General features: G+C 43.2%; 1 protein-coding gene across 1 annotated transcript; it reads left to right on the plus strand.

Annotated features, from left to right (window-relative positions):
- The first annotated feature begins 2488 nt into the window (after positions 1-2488).
- Positions 2489-13528, plus strand: LOC116374076 (uncharacterized). Its single transcript, XM_031823853.1, has 4 exons — positions 2489-2839; positions 4970-6022; positions 6395-6765; positions 13372-13528. The coding sequence occupies exons 1-4, from the start codon at positions 2654-2656 to the stop codon at positions 13526-13528; spliced, it is 1767 nt and encodes a 588-aa protein (XP_031679713.1). The 5' UTR covers positions 2489-2653.
- Positions 13529-16194: the final 2666 nt, after the last annotated feature.

The raw sequence follows: 16194 nt of genomic DNA on the forward strand, positions 1-16194 counted from the left end.
CAAATTTGGACTGATCAGACAAATGGACAGATTTTCACTGGTCTGATGTCTATTGCTTGTGTTTCTAGGCCCAAGCAAGTCTCTTCTTATTATTGGTGTCCTTTAGTAGTGGTTTCTTTGCAGAAATTCGACCATGAAGGACTGATTCATGCACTCTCCTCTGAACAGTTGATGTTGAGATGTGTCTGTTACTTGAACTCTGTGAAGCATTTCTTTGGAATGCAATTTATGAGGCTGGTAACTCTAATGAACGTATCCTCTGCAGCAGAGGTAACTCTGGGTCTTCCTTTCCTGTGGCGGTCCTCATGAGAGCCAGTTTCATCATAGCGCTTGATGGTTCTTCAAATCAAATCAAAGTTTATTTGTCACGTGCGCTGAATACAACAGGTGTTGAAGCTTGTGAAATACTTACTTATAGGCTCTAACCAATAGGTATTAGGTGAACAATAGGTAAGTAAAGAAATAAAACAACAGTAAAAAGACAGTGAAAAATAACAGTAGCGAGGCTATAAAAGTAGTGAGGCTACATACCTGTTAGTCAGGCTGATTGAGGTAGTATGTACATGTAGATATGATTAAAGTGACTGTGCATATATGATGAACAGAGAGTAGCAGTAGAGTAAAATAGGGGTTGACTGGTGGAGGGTGGCGGGACATAATGCAGATAACCCGTTTAGCCAATGTGCGGGAACACTGGTTGGTCGGGCCAATTGAGGAAGTAAGTACATTAATGTATATTTAAAGTGACTATGCATATATGATAAACACAGAGTAGCAGCAGCGTACAAGAGGGGTTGGGGGGGAACTTTCAAAGTTCTTGACATTTTCCTGATTGTCTAATCTTCATGTCTTAAAGTAATGATGGACTGTCATTTCTCTTTGCTGTTTTGAACTGTTCTTGCCATAATATGGACTTTTTTCCCCCAAAATGTAGCAATCTTCTGTATACAACCTCTAACTTGTCACAACACTATTTATTTTCTCAAACGCATTAAGAAGGAATGAAATTCCTCAAATGAACTTTTAACAAGGCACACCTGTTTATTAAAATGCATTCCAGGTGACTACCTCGTGAAGCTGGTTAAGAGAATACCAAGAGTCTGCAAAGCCGTTATCAAGGCAAAGGGTGGCTACTTTGAAGAATCTCCTAATATAAAAAACGTGTCCAAACGTTTGAATGGTAAACATTGACATTAGTGGTAGGCTCAGATCAAACAAATAACCTAAGTAAACCTGGATACTAGTTGTGATATCTAAAACATATTGACTTTGAATGAGTCAAAACACCTGTATTATGAATGGTCAACCATTTGATATGAGGTAGAGCATTTTATTTGAATAAAAAAATGTGGTTACATGGATTCAATGCAAATATCAGTTATGACTGTGCTGCATAGGCTAAAAAAAAGTGAATTGTTCCAGCATTTGACTACACATGAGAGCTTCTGTGGGTAGTCATGGCAATGAGGCCTTCATTGTGACATCACAAGATTCTGATTCTGGGAGGTTAGCTGTTGTACAGACAAACAGAACATTGTAAAGGTACTGATTCAACTAACTACTGACAGATTATTAATGTCCTATTTCATTAGAGAGAGAGAACACGCTGCTTACTGGAGAGGTAGGTTGTAATATAACTTACTGTATAACTATGTTTCTGTAGAATAACTACTTTTCAAATGACTTGTGTACTTACATGACCTTTTATTTAGGCCTAACATGCAATCATGGTGACAAGTGAAACTGTTGACGAGAGACAGTTTGTTTGAATCCAATTTTTGTGAGTAAATGGTTCATCCTGACACCTGAGATGACATGTTAGTTGTTGTAGTGAGCCAGGCTAATGGCAAATGCATTATATTGATGAAAGAAAACCCTCTCTCTGTGTTAATAACAACCGATATTGTAATCAATTATCTGAATAAATATGTACCAAAAGGGAAGGTTATGTAAAAAAAACAAGTCGACCTACCTAATTTGTAGTTGCTAAATTGCTAATGAAAATCAGTTTTTCTTAAATGAATGGTCATCCATTTCAAATGGTTGAATTGATAGACCTCTTTACATGAAGGTGCACACAGGGGCACTCAAAGAGAAGACTGGAGTGTTGACCTCCTTGTTTTATACAATATATGAAACTGTACAATAAGTTAGGTCCTGCATGGATACAGAGTCATTTTCTACCCCAAACCTTTTTTGAATGATATGATATAAGTGATTAGTGTGTTTTGTGAAAACCAGGCCCAATATGGAGTGGGGGGGGTGGATAAGGCTCAGTAGTAACGTACAGAGAGAGACTGAAGTTTTCTTTTTAAAGTCTGTGTTGTGCTTTGTCATCTCCAATGGCAACGCCTTGCATCACAATGATGATGTCATAAAGGACATAATGATAATGTGCACATAATGATAGGAAAGGCAAAAATTTGGTTCATTTGAACTTGGTCGCGTTACCAGTAGCCAACTTTTTACTGGTAATTCAGATAGGCCTATTGCGTAATCATCTCTGGATCAGGATTGTCACTTGCTTCATTGTAAGTAAATGGGAAGAAAATGTGTGCACATTGTAAAGAGATGCATTATTCTTTGGTGAGCAACACGCCACTTACTACAACGTTATGTATTTTTCAGAGTTATTGTTAGCTAGGAGGAAGACATGGAGGGTTCAACGCTGACACAGAGGAGGGCTGAGTGTCAGTTGAAGGAAAGGGAGATCCAGACAGACTACATGATGGAGCTGGGAGACAGGTTGGCTCTGGTGAGACAGATCCAGAGGGAGCAGGAGAAGGAGATGAAGAGGATTTGGTTTGAGACGAGGAAAATGCCAAGCCTGATTGAGGAGGTAACAAAACCAACTTTGACAACGTTGACTAGAGTTCTATTGAACAATATTGATTTAAGGAAATATACATGTCCATATACGGGCAAAATGTGCAATATGCCATGAATTGTAAGCTAACAATATTTTGTCTGACATCTTTTCTCGTGTTGTATCGTGTCTGTCTCTCTGTTTGAGTATTGTTATGGACATAGTCCTCAGTTCTTATGGTTGTCTTAAATAAATAAAAATAACTAGACCAAGCGATCTCTCGTAGACCTTCATATCAGGATTATATGGTTGTCCCACCTAGTTACCTTAAGTTGAATTCACTAACTGTAAATCGTTCAGGATAAAAACACCTGCTAGATGTCTAAAATGTCAAATGTTATGCTGGGTGTGGGGCATGTATTTTTACAATTAGTTGACCCATTGGCTAGAAGACCCAGGGTTGGTACAGACTGGTGCAGAGCATCTGAGAGGACACTAGATATATACAGTGCCTTTGGAAAGAATTCGGACACCTTGACTTTTTCTACCTTTTTCTACGTAATAGCCTTATTTTAAAATTGATTAAATATATGCAAATTCTCAGCAATCTACAAACAATACCCCATATTGACAAAGCAAATACAGGTTTTTAGAAATGTTGAAATACCTTTTTTAAGTAAGTATTCAGACCCTTTGCTATGAGACTGGAAATTAGCTCTCATGTTCATCCTGTTTCCATTGATCATCCTTGAGATGTTTCTGCAACATGACTGGAATCCACCAGTTGTATTTTCAACTGATTGGACATGAGTTGGAAAGGCACACACCTGTCTATATAAGGTCCCACAGTTGACAGTTCAGGTCAGAGCAAACAACAAGCCATGAGGTTGAAGAAATTCTCTGTAGAGCTCCGAAACAGGATTGTGTCGATGCACAGATCTGGGGAAGGGTACAAAACCTCTCCTCAACATTGAAGGTCCCCAAGAACGCGCTGTTCTCCATCGTTCTTAAATGGAAGATGTTTGGAACCACCAAGACTCTTCCTAGAGCTGGCCGCCCAGCCAAACTGAGCAATCGGGGGAGAAGGGCCTTGGTCAGGGAGGTGACCAAGAACCAGATGGTGACTCTGACAGAGCTCTAGAGTTCCTCTGTGGAGATGGGAGAACCTTCCAGAAGGACAACCATCTCTGCAGCACTCCATCAATCAGGCCTTTAAGGTAGAGTGGCCAGATGGAAGCTACTCCTCAGTAGAAGGCACATGACAGCCTGCTTGGAGTTTGCCAAAAGGCACCTGAAGTCTCTCAGACCATGAGAAACAAGATGCTCTGGTCTGATGAAATCAAAATTGAACTTTTTTGTCCCAATGCCAAGGGTCACATCTGGAGTAAATCTGCCACCACCCCTTCGGTGAAGCATGGTGGTGGTGGCAGCATCATGCTGTGGGGATGTTTTTCAATTGCAGGGAATTGGAGACTAGTCAGGATCTAGGCAAAGATGAACAGAGCAAAGTACAGAGAGATCCTTGATGACAACCTGCTCCAGAACAATCAGGACCTCAGAGTGTGGTGAAGAGTCACCTTCCAACAGAACAATGACCCTATGTACATAGCCAAGACAACGCAGAAATTTCTTCGGGACAAGTCTCTGAATGTCCTTTATTGGCCCATCCAGAGACTGGACTTGTACCTGATCGAACATCTCAGCAGAGACCGGAAAATAGCTGTGCAGAAAATCTCCCCATCCAACCTAACTTGGATTCTCCTAAGATTGGGAGAATTCCCCAAACACAAGATTTCCAAGCTTGTAGCGTAATACCCAAGAAGATTCTATGCTGTAATCGCTGCCAAAGGTGCTTCAACAACGTACTGAGTAAAGGGTCTGGATTCTTATGTAAATGTGGTATTTCACATTTTATTTGTAATGAATTTGGAACAATTCTGTTTGTGCTTTGCCATGATGGGCTATTGTGTGTAGATTGATGAGGGGAAAAAAACGATTTTTAAAATTTTTGAATTAGGCTGTAAGGTAACAAAATGTGGAAAAAGTGAAGGGGTCTGAATACTTTCCGAAGGCACTGTATATGTGATGTATAAGTAAATAGCGTTGACTCATAATGTCGTGAATGTGATCACTTTCAACATGTCTGTTTCTTTTCTCCCGCAGAATGTGAGAGATGTGACCAACCGTCCACTCACTGAGTTCATGGCTCCCTGTATTGACTCCCTCCCACCGCTGGCTATCACCAATCGGAGGCCTATACCAACCATGTTACATCCCCCCTCTCCATTGGCCATACGCGCTCAGGATGCACAGCGGTTCATTGTATTTTCATACTTTGTCCCTGCTGAGTGCCCAGTTGCCACAGAGGCCACAGCAGATGTATCTACTGGTAAAAGAGAGGACTTATTGACAGATACACATCTTTCCTCAATGCTGCATCGATACCTGCCACACTTCTTCAACGATGACTCCATTCCACCACAGCAGACAGTAGAGGGAACCACTGAGCTCTCAGTTCCAGTGGCAATATCTAATATAAAGGAAGAGGACAGATTCTATCCTTTCTCCCTCCCACCACTGGCTCAGCGGTTCGTTGGCAATTCATTCATTGTCCCGGAAACCTCCCAGCCTGCTGTTTCAGCCACAGAGTGCCAAGTTGCCAAAGAGGCCACTGCAGACACAGCCACTGTCAAGAGAGAGAACCGATGGGCAGCCAGAAGTCTTCCTTCAGTGCTGCCTCCATGCCTGCCACCAGTCTTTGACGATGACTTCATGCCTCCAGAGCAGACAGTAGAGGATGCCTATGAGGTCTCAGGTGCTACAGAGAACACTTCAGGCACAGCTACTGTTGCCATTTACACTTGGGAAGATAAAAGTCCTTCAGATCTGCCATGCATCCACAACAACAATGACCACCAACTGCCAGAGGAAACAGTTGAGGACAACACAGAGTGCTCAGTTGACACCGAGGCAAGTGCAGTTGCACCCACTGTCAAGAGAGAGGAACTGACAGGTGATAAAAGCCCTGTCCGAGCAATTCCTCCAATCCTGGGATGCATCCATGACAAGGACCACAAGGAGCCAGAGCAGAAAGTGAAGGGCCCTAGTGAAGAGGTGGATCTCTGCCCTCACACTCACCAGCTGGACCCAGATGTTAACTTAACTCTGGCAACCCACAATGATGAACCCAGGACCTGGACCCTGGAAGAGGCAAAGGTAGGTGTCCTATTTCACACTACTATTTTATAGGGATGGGGGTCAGTTCCATTTCAATTCAAAGCATTGAAGAGAATTGGAATTTTAGAGTTCTTCTGAATTGACTGGAATTGACCCCAACCTCTTTGCTCATAGTATGAAACATCACCCCTCACTAGAGTTAACATTTGTATTACTTTTATTATGGACCCAGGAAGAACATCTATGGGTATTGTAAAATATAATGGGGATACAAAAAAACAAAGGACCTTTATTACTGTCCTCCAAATTGTGTGCCCCATGAGGTCATCATTGTTTGTCGATCACTCAAATGTGTATTGAATGTGACACATTGGAACAATATTACATCTAGAGTCAATGTCTTCCTGTCAGGATTATTGGATAGGCATTGAGAGTGAAGAGAGGAACGTCAAGGAGGAGGTGAGACAGAGGGAGGGATTGAAGCGTGAGGTGGACTGTGCCCATTCCAAGAGCTCCAATGGGATGGTTTCAGCAGAGAGAGCAGAGACCATCCTTGGAAGAGTGGGCTTTCTGGTCATGAACCACATGCAGAAAATCCCATTTTTGAAGATGAAGGAAAAAGAGAAAAATAAGAAACTGCATAAGAAGTTGAAAGATGACGAGAAAGAGAGAAAGGAGAAGAAAAACAAGGAGGAGGAGAACAAAAAGAGGGAGAAGAAAGAGATGAATGAGAGAGAGAAAGAGCAGAAGAAAGTCATGAAGGCTGAGAAAAAGAGGGAGAAGTTAGAACAGAAAAAGAGAGAGAAGGAAAGAAAAGAGAAGGAAAAGGCAGAGAAAAAGAGGTTAGAGGGGCTGATGAAGATACATAATGACATGATGAAAGACAGGATTAAGAAAGAGAAGAAGTGTTCTGAGGAGCTGAAAAAGAGAGAGAAAGCTCAAGCTGAGTTCTTGGAGATGGAGAGAAAGATTCAAGAAAAGGAGGAGAAGAAGAGAGAAAAGATGAGGAAAGAGGAGAGGAAGAGACTAGAGAAGAAGAAAAAGAGGGAGCCAGCTGGAGGTGGAACTGAGAGGGTGATAGAAGAGCAGGGAAAGGATGAAAGCTTGAAGATGGATGAGTAGACTGGGTATTAGAGAGAGAGAGAGCAAGGCGGGATACTGTATTTTTGCCTGCAATGAAAAATGCAATAAATAAAATCTCTGTTTGATTTTTGTCAGGGCATACTGTATAACACAGTATAAACACACAATGTTTACATTTCACAAATCTGGGGATTTTTGCACTGTTAAAATGTGGAATTCCAAATCTACCCGATGGAGCGGAGCTATTCTGAGATGAGGAGGACGGAAAGGCAGGGGGAGTAGATGGAGGGTAGAGCGGAGTTTGTTAGAGAGGAAATTGATAGAGATGAATATGACAGAGAGGAATATGATAGAGAGGAATATGATAGAGTGGAATATGATAGAGTGGAATATGATAGAGAGGAATATGATAGAGAGGAATATGATAGAGGGGAAAATGATAGAGAGGAATTTTATAGATGGGAATATGATAGAGAGGAATATGATAGAGAGGAATATGATAGAGAGGAAAATGATAGAGAGGAATTTTATAGATGGGAATATGATAGAGAGGAATATGATAGAGAGGAATATGATAGAGAGGAATATGATAGAGGGGAAAATGATAGAGAGGAATTTTATAGATGGGAATATGATGGAATGAAATATGATAGAGAGGAATATGATAGAGAGGAATACGATGGAGAGGAATATAATATAGAGGAATGTAATAAGAGGGGAATATGATAGAGGGAATATGATAGAGGGAAAACGATAGAGGGGAATATGATTAAGGGAATATGATAGAGGGGAATATAATCGAATGGAATATGATAGAGGGGAATATGATAGAGAGTAATATGATATATAATAAATATGATATATAATAAATATGATAGATGGGAATATGATATATAATAAATATGATATATAATAAATATGATATATAATAAATATGATAGAGGGGAATATGATATATAATAAATATGATATATAATAGATCTGATAGAGGGGAATATGATAGAGGGTAATATGATATATAATAAATATGATATATAATAGATCTGATAGAGGGGAATATGATAGAGGGTAATATGATATATAATAAATATGATATATAATAGATCTGATAGAGGGGAATATGATATTTAAGGAATATGATAGACAGGAATATGATAGAGAGGGAAATGATAGAGGGAATATGATAGAGAGGAATATGAATGAGAGGAATATGATCAAGGGGAATATGATAGAGGGAATATGATAGAGAGGAATATTTATTTATTTATTTTTTATTTTACCTTTATTTAACCAGGTAGGCAAGTTGAGAACAAGTTCTCATTTACAATTGCGACCTGGCCAAGATAAAGCAAAGCAGTTCGACAGATAAAACGACACAGAGTTACACATGGAGTAAAAACAAACATACAGTCAATAATGCAGTATAAACAAGTCTATATACAATGTGAGCAAATGAGGTGAGAAGGGAGGTAAAGGCAAAAAAAGGCCATGATGGCAAAGTAAATACAATATAGCAAGTAAAATACTGGAATGGTAGTTTTGCAATGGAAGAATGTGCAAAGTAGAAATAAAAAAATAATGGGGTGCAAAGGAGCAAAATAAATAAATAAATAAAAATTAAATACAGTTGGGAAAGAGGTAGTTGTTTGGGCTAAATTATAGGTGGGCTATGTACAGGTGCAGTAATCTGTGAGCTGCTCTGACAGTTGGTGCTTAAAGCTAGTGAGGGAGATAAGTGTTTCCAGTTTCAGAGATTTTTGTAGTTCGTTCCAGTCATTGGCAGCAGAGAACTGGAAGGAGAGGCGGCCAAAGAAAGAATTGGTCTTGGGGGTGACTAGAGAGATATACCTGCTGGAGCGTGTGCTACAGGTGGGAGATGCTATGGTGACCAGCGAGCTGAGATAAGGGGGGACTTTACCTAGCAGGGTCTTGTAGATGACATGGAGCCAGTGGGTTTGGCGACGAGTATGAAGCGAGGGCCAGCCAACGAGAGCGTACAGGTCGCAATGGTGGGTAGTATATGGGGCTTTGGTGATAAAACGGATTGCACTGTGATAGACTGCATCCAATTTGTTGAGTAGGGTATTGGAGGCTATTTTGTAAATGACATCGCCAAAGTCGAGGATTGGTAGGATGGTCAGTTTTACAAGGGTATGTTTGGCAGCATGAGTGAAGGATGCTTTGTTGCGAAATAGGAAGCCAATTCTAGATTTAACTTTGGATTGGAGATGTTTGATATGGGTCTGGAAGGAGAGTTTACAGTCTAACCAGACACCTAAGTATTTGTAGTTGTCCACGTATTCTAAGTCAGAGCCGTCCAGAGTAGTGATGTTGGACAGGCGGGTAGGTGCAGGTAGCGATCGGTTGAAGAGCATGCATTTAGTTTTACTTGTATTTAAGAGCAATTGGAGGCCACGGAAGGAGAGTTGTATGGCATTGAAGCTTGCCTGGAGGGTTGTTAACACAGTGTCCAAAGAAGGGCCGGAAGTATACAGAATGGTGTCGTCTGCGTAGAGGTGGATCAGGGACTCACCAGCAGCAAGAGCGACCTCATTGATGTATACAGAGAAGAGAGTCGGTCCAAGAATTGAACCCTGTGGCACCCCCATAGAGACTGCCAGAGGTCCGGACAGCAGACCCTCCGACTTGACACACTGAACTCTATCAGAGAAGTAGTTGGTGAACCAGGCGAGGCAATCATTTGAGAAACCAAGGCTGTCGAGTCTGCCGATGAGGATATGGTGATTGACAGAGTCGAAAGCCTTGGCCAGATCAATGAATACGGCTGCACAGTAATGTTTCTTATCGATGGCGGTTAAGATATCGTTTAGGACCTTGAGCGTGGCTGAGGTGCACCCATGACCAGCTCTGAAACCAGATTGCATAGCAGAGAAGGTATGGTGAGATTCGAAATGGTCGGTAATCTGTTTGTTGACTTGGCTTTCGAAGACCTTAGAAAGGCACGGTAGGATAGATATAGGTCTGTAGCAGTTTGGGTCAAGAGTGTCCCCCCCTTTGAAGAGGGGGATGACCGCAGCTGCTTTCCAATCTTTGGGAATCTCAGACGACACGAAAGAGAGGTTGAACAGGCTAGTAATAGGGGTGGCAACAATTTCGGCAGATAATTTTAGAAAGAAAGGGTCCAGATTGTCTAGCCCGGCTGATTTGTAGGGGTCCAGATTTTGCAGCTCTTTCAGAACATCAGCTGAATGGATTTGGGAGAAGGAGAAATGGGGAAGGCTTGGGCGAGTTGCTGTTGGGGGTGCAGTGCTGTTGTCCGGGGTAGGAGTAGCCAGGTGGAAAGCATGGCCAGCCGTAGAAAAATGCTTATTGAAATTCTCAATTATGGTGGATTTATCAGTGGTGACAGTGTTTCCTATCTTCAGTGCAGTGGGCAGCTGGGAGGAGGTGTTCTTATTCTCCATGGACTTTACAGTGTCCCAGAACTTTTTTGAGTTAGTGTTGCAGGAAGCAAATTTCTGCTTGAAAAAGCTAGCCTTGGCTTTTCTAACTGCCTGTGTATAATGATTTCTAGCTTCCCTGAACAGCTGCATATCACGGGGGCTGTTCGATGCTAATGCAGAACGCCATAGGATGTTTTTGTGTTGGTTAAGGGCAGTCAGGTCTGGGGAGAACCAAGGGCTATATCTGTTCCTGGTTCTAAATTTCTTGAATGAGGCATGTTTATTTAAGATGGTTAGGAAGGCATTTAAAAAAAATATCCAGGCATCCTCTACTGACAGGATGAGATCAATATCCTTCCAGGATACCCCGGCCAGGTCGATTAGAAAGGCCTGCTCGCAGAAGTGTTTCAGGGAGCGTTTTACAGTGATGAGTGGAGGTCGTTTGACCGCTGACCCATTACGGATGCAGGCAATGAGGCAGTGATCGCTGAGATCTTGGTTGAAGACAGCAGAGGTGTATTTAGAGGGGAAGTTGGTTAGGATGATATCTATGAGGGTGCCCGTGTTTAACGTTTTGGGGAGGTACCTGGTAGGTTCATTGATTATTTGTGTGAGATTGAGGGCATCAAGTTTAGATTGTAGGATGGCTGGGGTGTTAAGCATGTTCCAGTTTAGGTCGCCTAGCAGCACGAACTCTGAAGATAGATGGGGGGCAATCAGTTCACATATGGTGTCCAGAGCACAGCTGGGGGCAGAGGGTGGTCTATAGCAGGCGGCAACGGTGAGAGACTTGTTTTTAGAGAGGTGGATTTTTAAAAGTAGAAGTTCAAATTGTTTGGGTACAGACCTGGATAGTAGGACAGAACTCTGCAGGCTATCTTTGCAGTAGATTGCAACACCGCCCCCTTTGGCAGTTCTATCTTGTCTGAAAATGTTGTAGTTTGGAATTAAAACTTCAGAATTTTTGGTGGTCTTCCTAAGCCAGGATTCAGACACAGCTAGAACATCCGGGTTGGCAGAGTGTGCTAAAGCAGTGAATAGAACAAACTTAGGGAGGAGGCTTCTAATGTTAACATGCATGAAACCAAGGCTATTACGGTTACAGAAGTCGTCAAAAGAGAGCGCCTGGGGAATAGGAGTGGAGCTAGGCACTGCAGGGCCTGGATTCACCTCTACATCGCCAGAGGAACATAGGAGGAGTAGAATAAGGGTACGGCTAAAAGCTATGAGAATTGGTCGTCTAGAACGTCTGGAACATAGAGTAAAAGGAGGTTTCTGGGGGCGATAAAATAGCATCAAGGTATAATGTACAGACAAATGTATGGTAGGATGTGAATACAGTGGAGGTAAACCTAGGTATTGAGTGATGAAGAGAGAGATATTGTCTCTAGAAACATCGTTGAAACCAGGAGTTGTCATTGCATGTGTGGGTGGTGGAACTAATAGGTTGGATAAGGTATAGTGAGCAGGACTAGAGGCTCTACAGTGAAATAAGCCAATAAACACTAACCAGAACAGAAATGGACAAGACATATTGACATTAAGGATAGGCATGCTTAGTCGAGTGATCAAAAGGGTCCGGTGAGTGGAGAGGTTGGTTGGTGATTTAGACAGCTAGCCAGGGCATCGGTAGCAAGCTAGCATAGGATGGAGGTCTGTTAGCCACCCCTTACGTTCCGTCAGTAGATTAGTGGGGTTCCGTGTGGTAGAGGGGATTAATCCAAATCACACAACAACAACAAAAATAAAAACAATAGATATAGTTATAGAGGCCCAAGAAGAAAAGATAATAATAATTTAAAAAATAATTTAAAAAAAATAATAATAAAAAAATTGTCCGATTGTCTATTCAGATAGCAGCCGGTAAGACAGCTAACGGTTAGCAGGCCGCAGATGGGCGTTCAGGTAACGTCGCGACGGAGGAGCCGGCCGAATAACTCCTTCGGGTAGATAACGTCGGCAGTCCAGTTGTGAAGGCCCGGTGGGGCTCCGCGAAGGCAGTAAAACGGGTCCGGATAGGTGACTGCAGCCCAGGTGTGATTGATGGAACTCAGGAGTGATTGACGGAGCTTGCTAGCTCCGGAATAATTGATGTTTGCTCCGGAATCGACGAAGGCCGATGGTCACACGGATAGCAGCTAGCTAGCTGTGAGATCCGGGTATGAATGTCCAGGGACATGGAGAGAAAAATTGGTCCGGTATGTTCCGTTCTGAGCCGCGCTGCGCCGTACAGAACTGGCGATAGATTTTCGAGCTAAAGGATAGCTGATGACCACAAACCGTGGTTAGCTGAATATTAACGATTTGCCAGTAAAGGAGCTAACTAGCTTCTGAACTAGCTTCTGGATTAGCTTCTGGCTAGTTTCAGGCTAGCTTCTTGGAGTTTCTGGCTAGCTTCTTGGAGGATTACAGATCTGAGGTAAATATACATTGGTGAGGCGGGTTGCAGGAGAGTGTTTTGAAGATGAGTTGATGGAAAATAAAAATAAAATGTATGTGAAAAAGTTGTAAATATATATATATACAGGACACGACAAGACGAGGACAAAAGACGTCTGAACTGCTATGCCACCTTGGAGAATATGATATGATATAGGTGAATATGATAGAGAGGAATATGAATGAGAGAAATATGATATAGGGGAATATGATAGAGGGGAATATGATGGAGGGAAAATGATAGAGAGGATTATGATAGGGGGGAATATGATAGAGGGAAAATGATAGAGGGGAATATGTGTCACTCCTGCTCACGTCTGTCGTTACCTTCCCCATATCTGTAGGGTTCCCCTCTCTGTTCCCTGTTTCTGCATTGAAAGTCATCTGTCCTTGTTTACCAGTGTGCTGAAGCTGTTCCTGTCTTGTTCTATGTCTGTTCCCCATTTAAATGTGTGTTATTAGGTGTGTTCGTGCTCTGGACCTGGTACCCTGTGTTTTGGGTTGGTCCATATTTTTCCGCGCCCTGTGTTGTGGGCATTACTTTTGGTCCCGAATTAAAGTGCACTTCTTCCTGTGGAACTCTCTGCTCTCTGCGCCTGATTCTTCCTCACACACCTAGTCCCTCATGACAGAGAGGAATATGATAGAGGGGATTATGATGTATAGTAAAAATGATAGAGGGTAATATGATGGAAGGAATTTAATAGAGCAGTAAATCAAAGAGAGGAATATGATAGAGGGGGAAATGATAGAGAGGAATGTGATCGAGTTTAATATGATATTTAATGAACATGATAGAGGCAGGGGCTGAGTCACTTGGTCACCCTATTACTGGGTCACTGGGTCACCCTACTGAGTCACCCTATTACAGGGGCTGAGTCACTGGCTTACTGGGGCTCTTTCATACCGTCCCTGGGAGGGGTGCGTCACCTGAGTGGGTTGAGTCACTGATGTGATCTTCCTGTCTGGGTTGGCCGTGGCGGAGATCTTTGTGGGCTATACTCGGCCTTGTCTCAGGATGGTAAGTTGGTGGTTGAAGATATGGGGGGGGCTGTGCTTTGGCAAAGTGGGTGGGGTTATATCCCTCCTGTTTGGCCCTGTCCGGGGGTGTCCTCGGATGGGGCCACAGTCTCTCCTGACACCTCCTGTCTCAGCCTCCAGTATTTATGCTGCAGTAGTTTATGTGTCGGGGAGCTAGGGTCAGTTTGTTATATCTGGAGTACTTCTCCTGTCCTATTCGGTGTCCTGTGTGAATTTAAGTCTGCTCTCTCTAATTCTCTCTTTCTCTCTTTCTTTCTCTCTCTCGGAGGACCTGAGCCCTAGGACCATGCCTCAAGACTACCTGACATGATGACGCCTTGCTGTCCCCAGTCCACCTGGCTGTGCTGCTGCTCCAGTTTCAACTGTTCTGCCTTATTATTATTGGACCATGCTGGTCATTTATGAACATTTGAACATCTTGGCCATGTTCTGTTATAATCTCCACCCGGCACAGCCAGAAGAGGACTGGCCACCCCACATAGCCTGGTTCCTCTCTAGGTTTCTTCCTAGGTTTTGGCCTTTCTAGGGAGTTTTTCCTAGCCACCGTGCTTCTACACCTGCTTCTACACCTGCATTGCTTGCTGTTTGGGGTTTTAGGCTGGGTTTCTGTACAGCACTTTGAGATATCAGCTGATGTACGAAGGGCTATATAAATACATTTGATTTGACTTGATTTGATTATGATTGAGGGAAAATGTTGGAGAGGAATATGATAGAGAGGAATTTGATAGAGGGGAATATGTGTCACTCCTGCTACCTATCTTCCCCCCCGTCTGTCGAGGGCGCCAAGCTCCCCAGCATTGATCGCTTCTGTCATCATCATTACGCACACCTGCCTTCCCCCATCTTGCGGGTCAGCAATTATTGTTCTCACCTGGACTCAATCACCTCTGTCGTTACCTTCCACACTTCTGTATCTGATGGATTATCCTCTCTGTTCCCTGTTTCTGCATTGAAAGTCATCTGTCCTTGTTTACCAGTGTGCTGAAGCTGTTCCTGTCTTGTTCTATGTCTGTTCACAATTAAATATTTGACTCCCCGTACCTGCTTCTCGTCTCCGGCGTTGGTCCTTAAATTATGATAGAGATGAACATGATAGAGAGGGATACTATAGAGTACACTGCTCAAAAAAATAAAGGGAACACTAAAATAACACATCCTTGATATGAATGAATGAAATTTTCTTATTAAATACTTTTTTCTTTACATAGTTGAATGTGCTGACAACAAATTCACACAAAAATTATCACTGGAAATCAAATTCATCAACCCATGGAGGTCTGGATTTGGAGTCACACTCAAAATTAAAGTGGAAAACCACACTACAGGCTGATCCAGCTTTGATGTAATGTCCTTAAAACAAGTCAAAATGAGGCTCAGTAGTGTGTGTGGCCTCCACGTGCCTGTATGACCTCCCTACAATGCCTGGGCATGCTCCTGATGAGGTGACGGATGGTCTCCTGAGGGATGTCCTCCCAGACCTGGATTAAAGCATCCGCCAACTCCTGGACAGTCTGTGGTGCAACGTGGTGTTGGTGGAGCGAGACATGATGTCCCAGATGTGCTCAATTGGATTCAGGTCTGGGGAACGGGCGGGCCAGTCCATAGCATCAATGCCTTCCTCTAGCAGGAACTGCCGACACACTCCAGCCACATGAGGTCTAGCATTGTCTTGCATTAGGAGGAACCCAGGGCCAACCGCACCAGCATATGGTCTCACAAGGGGTCTGAGGATCTCATCTCGGTACCTAATGGCAGTCAGGCTACCTCTGGCGATCACATGGAGGGCTGTGTGGCCCCCCCAAAGAAATGCCACCACACACCATGACTGACCCACCGCCAAACCGGTCATGCTGGAGGATGTTGCAGGCAGCAGAACGTTCTCCACGGCGTCTCCAGGCTCTGTCACGTCTGTCACATGTGCTCAGTGTGAACCTGCTTTCATCTGTGAAGAGCACAGGCGCCAGTGGCGAATTTGCCAATGTTGGTGTTCTCTGGCAAATGCCAAATGTCCTGCATGGTGTTGGGCTGTAAGCACAACCCCCACCTGTGGACGTCGGGTCCTCATACCATCCTCATGGAGTCTGTTTCTGACCGTTTGAGCAGATACATGCACATTGTGGCCTGCTGGAGGTCATTTTGCAGGGCTCTGACAGTGCTCCTCCTGCTCCTCCTTGCACAAAGGCGGAGATAGCGGTCCTGCTGCTGGGTTGTTGCCCTCCTATGGCCTACTCCACGTCTCCT

Source organism: Oncorhynchus kisutch, linkage group LG5 (assembly GCF_002021735.2).
Source record: "Oncorhynchus kisutch isolate 150728-3 linkage group LG5, Okis_V2, whole genome shotgun sequence".
NCBI classification, from domain to species: Eukaryota; Metazoa; Chordata; class Actinopteri; order Salmoniformes; family Salmonidae; genus Oncorhynchus; species Oncorhynchus kisutch.

Bases quoted from the DNA above. Each gene is read 5' to 3' on its own strand.
- LOC116374076 (XM_031823853.1), top strand. From the start codon at position 2,654: ATGGAGGGTTCAACGCTGACACAGAGGAGGGCTGAGTGTCAGTTGAAG. The intron at 2,840-4,969 runs GTAACAAAACCA...TTTCTCCCGCAG, and splicing joins TGCCAAGCCTGATTGAGGAG to AATGTGAGAGATGTGACCAA. The intron at 6,766-13,371 runs GTTAGAACAGAA...GTGTGTTATTAG, and splicing joins GCTGAGAAAAAGAGGGAGAA to GTGTGTTCGTGCTCTGGACC.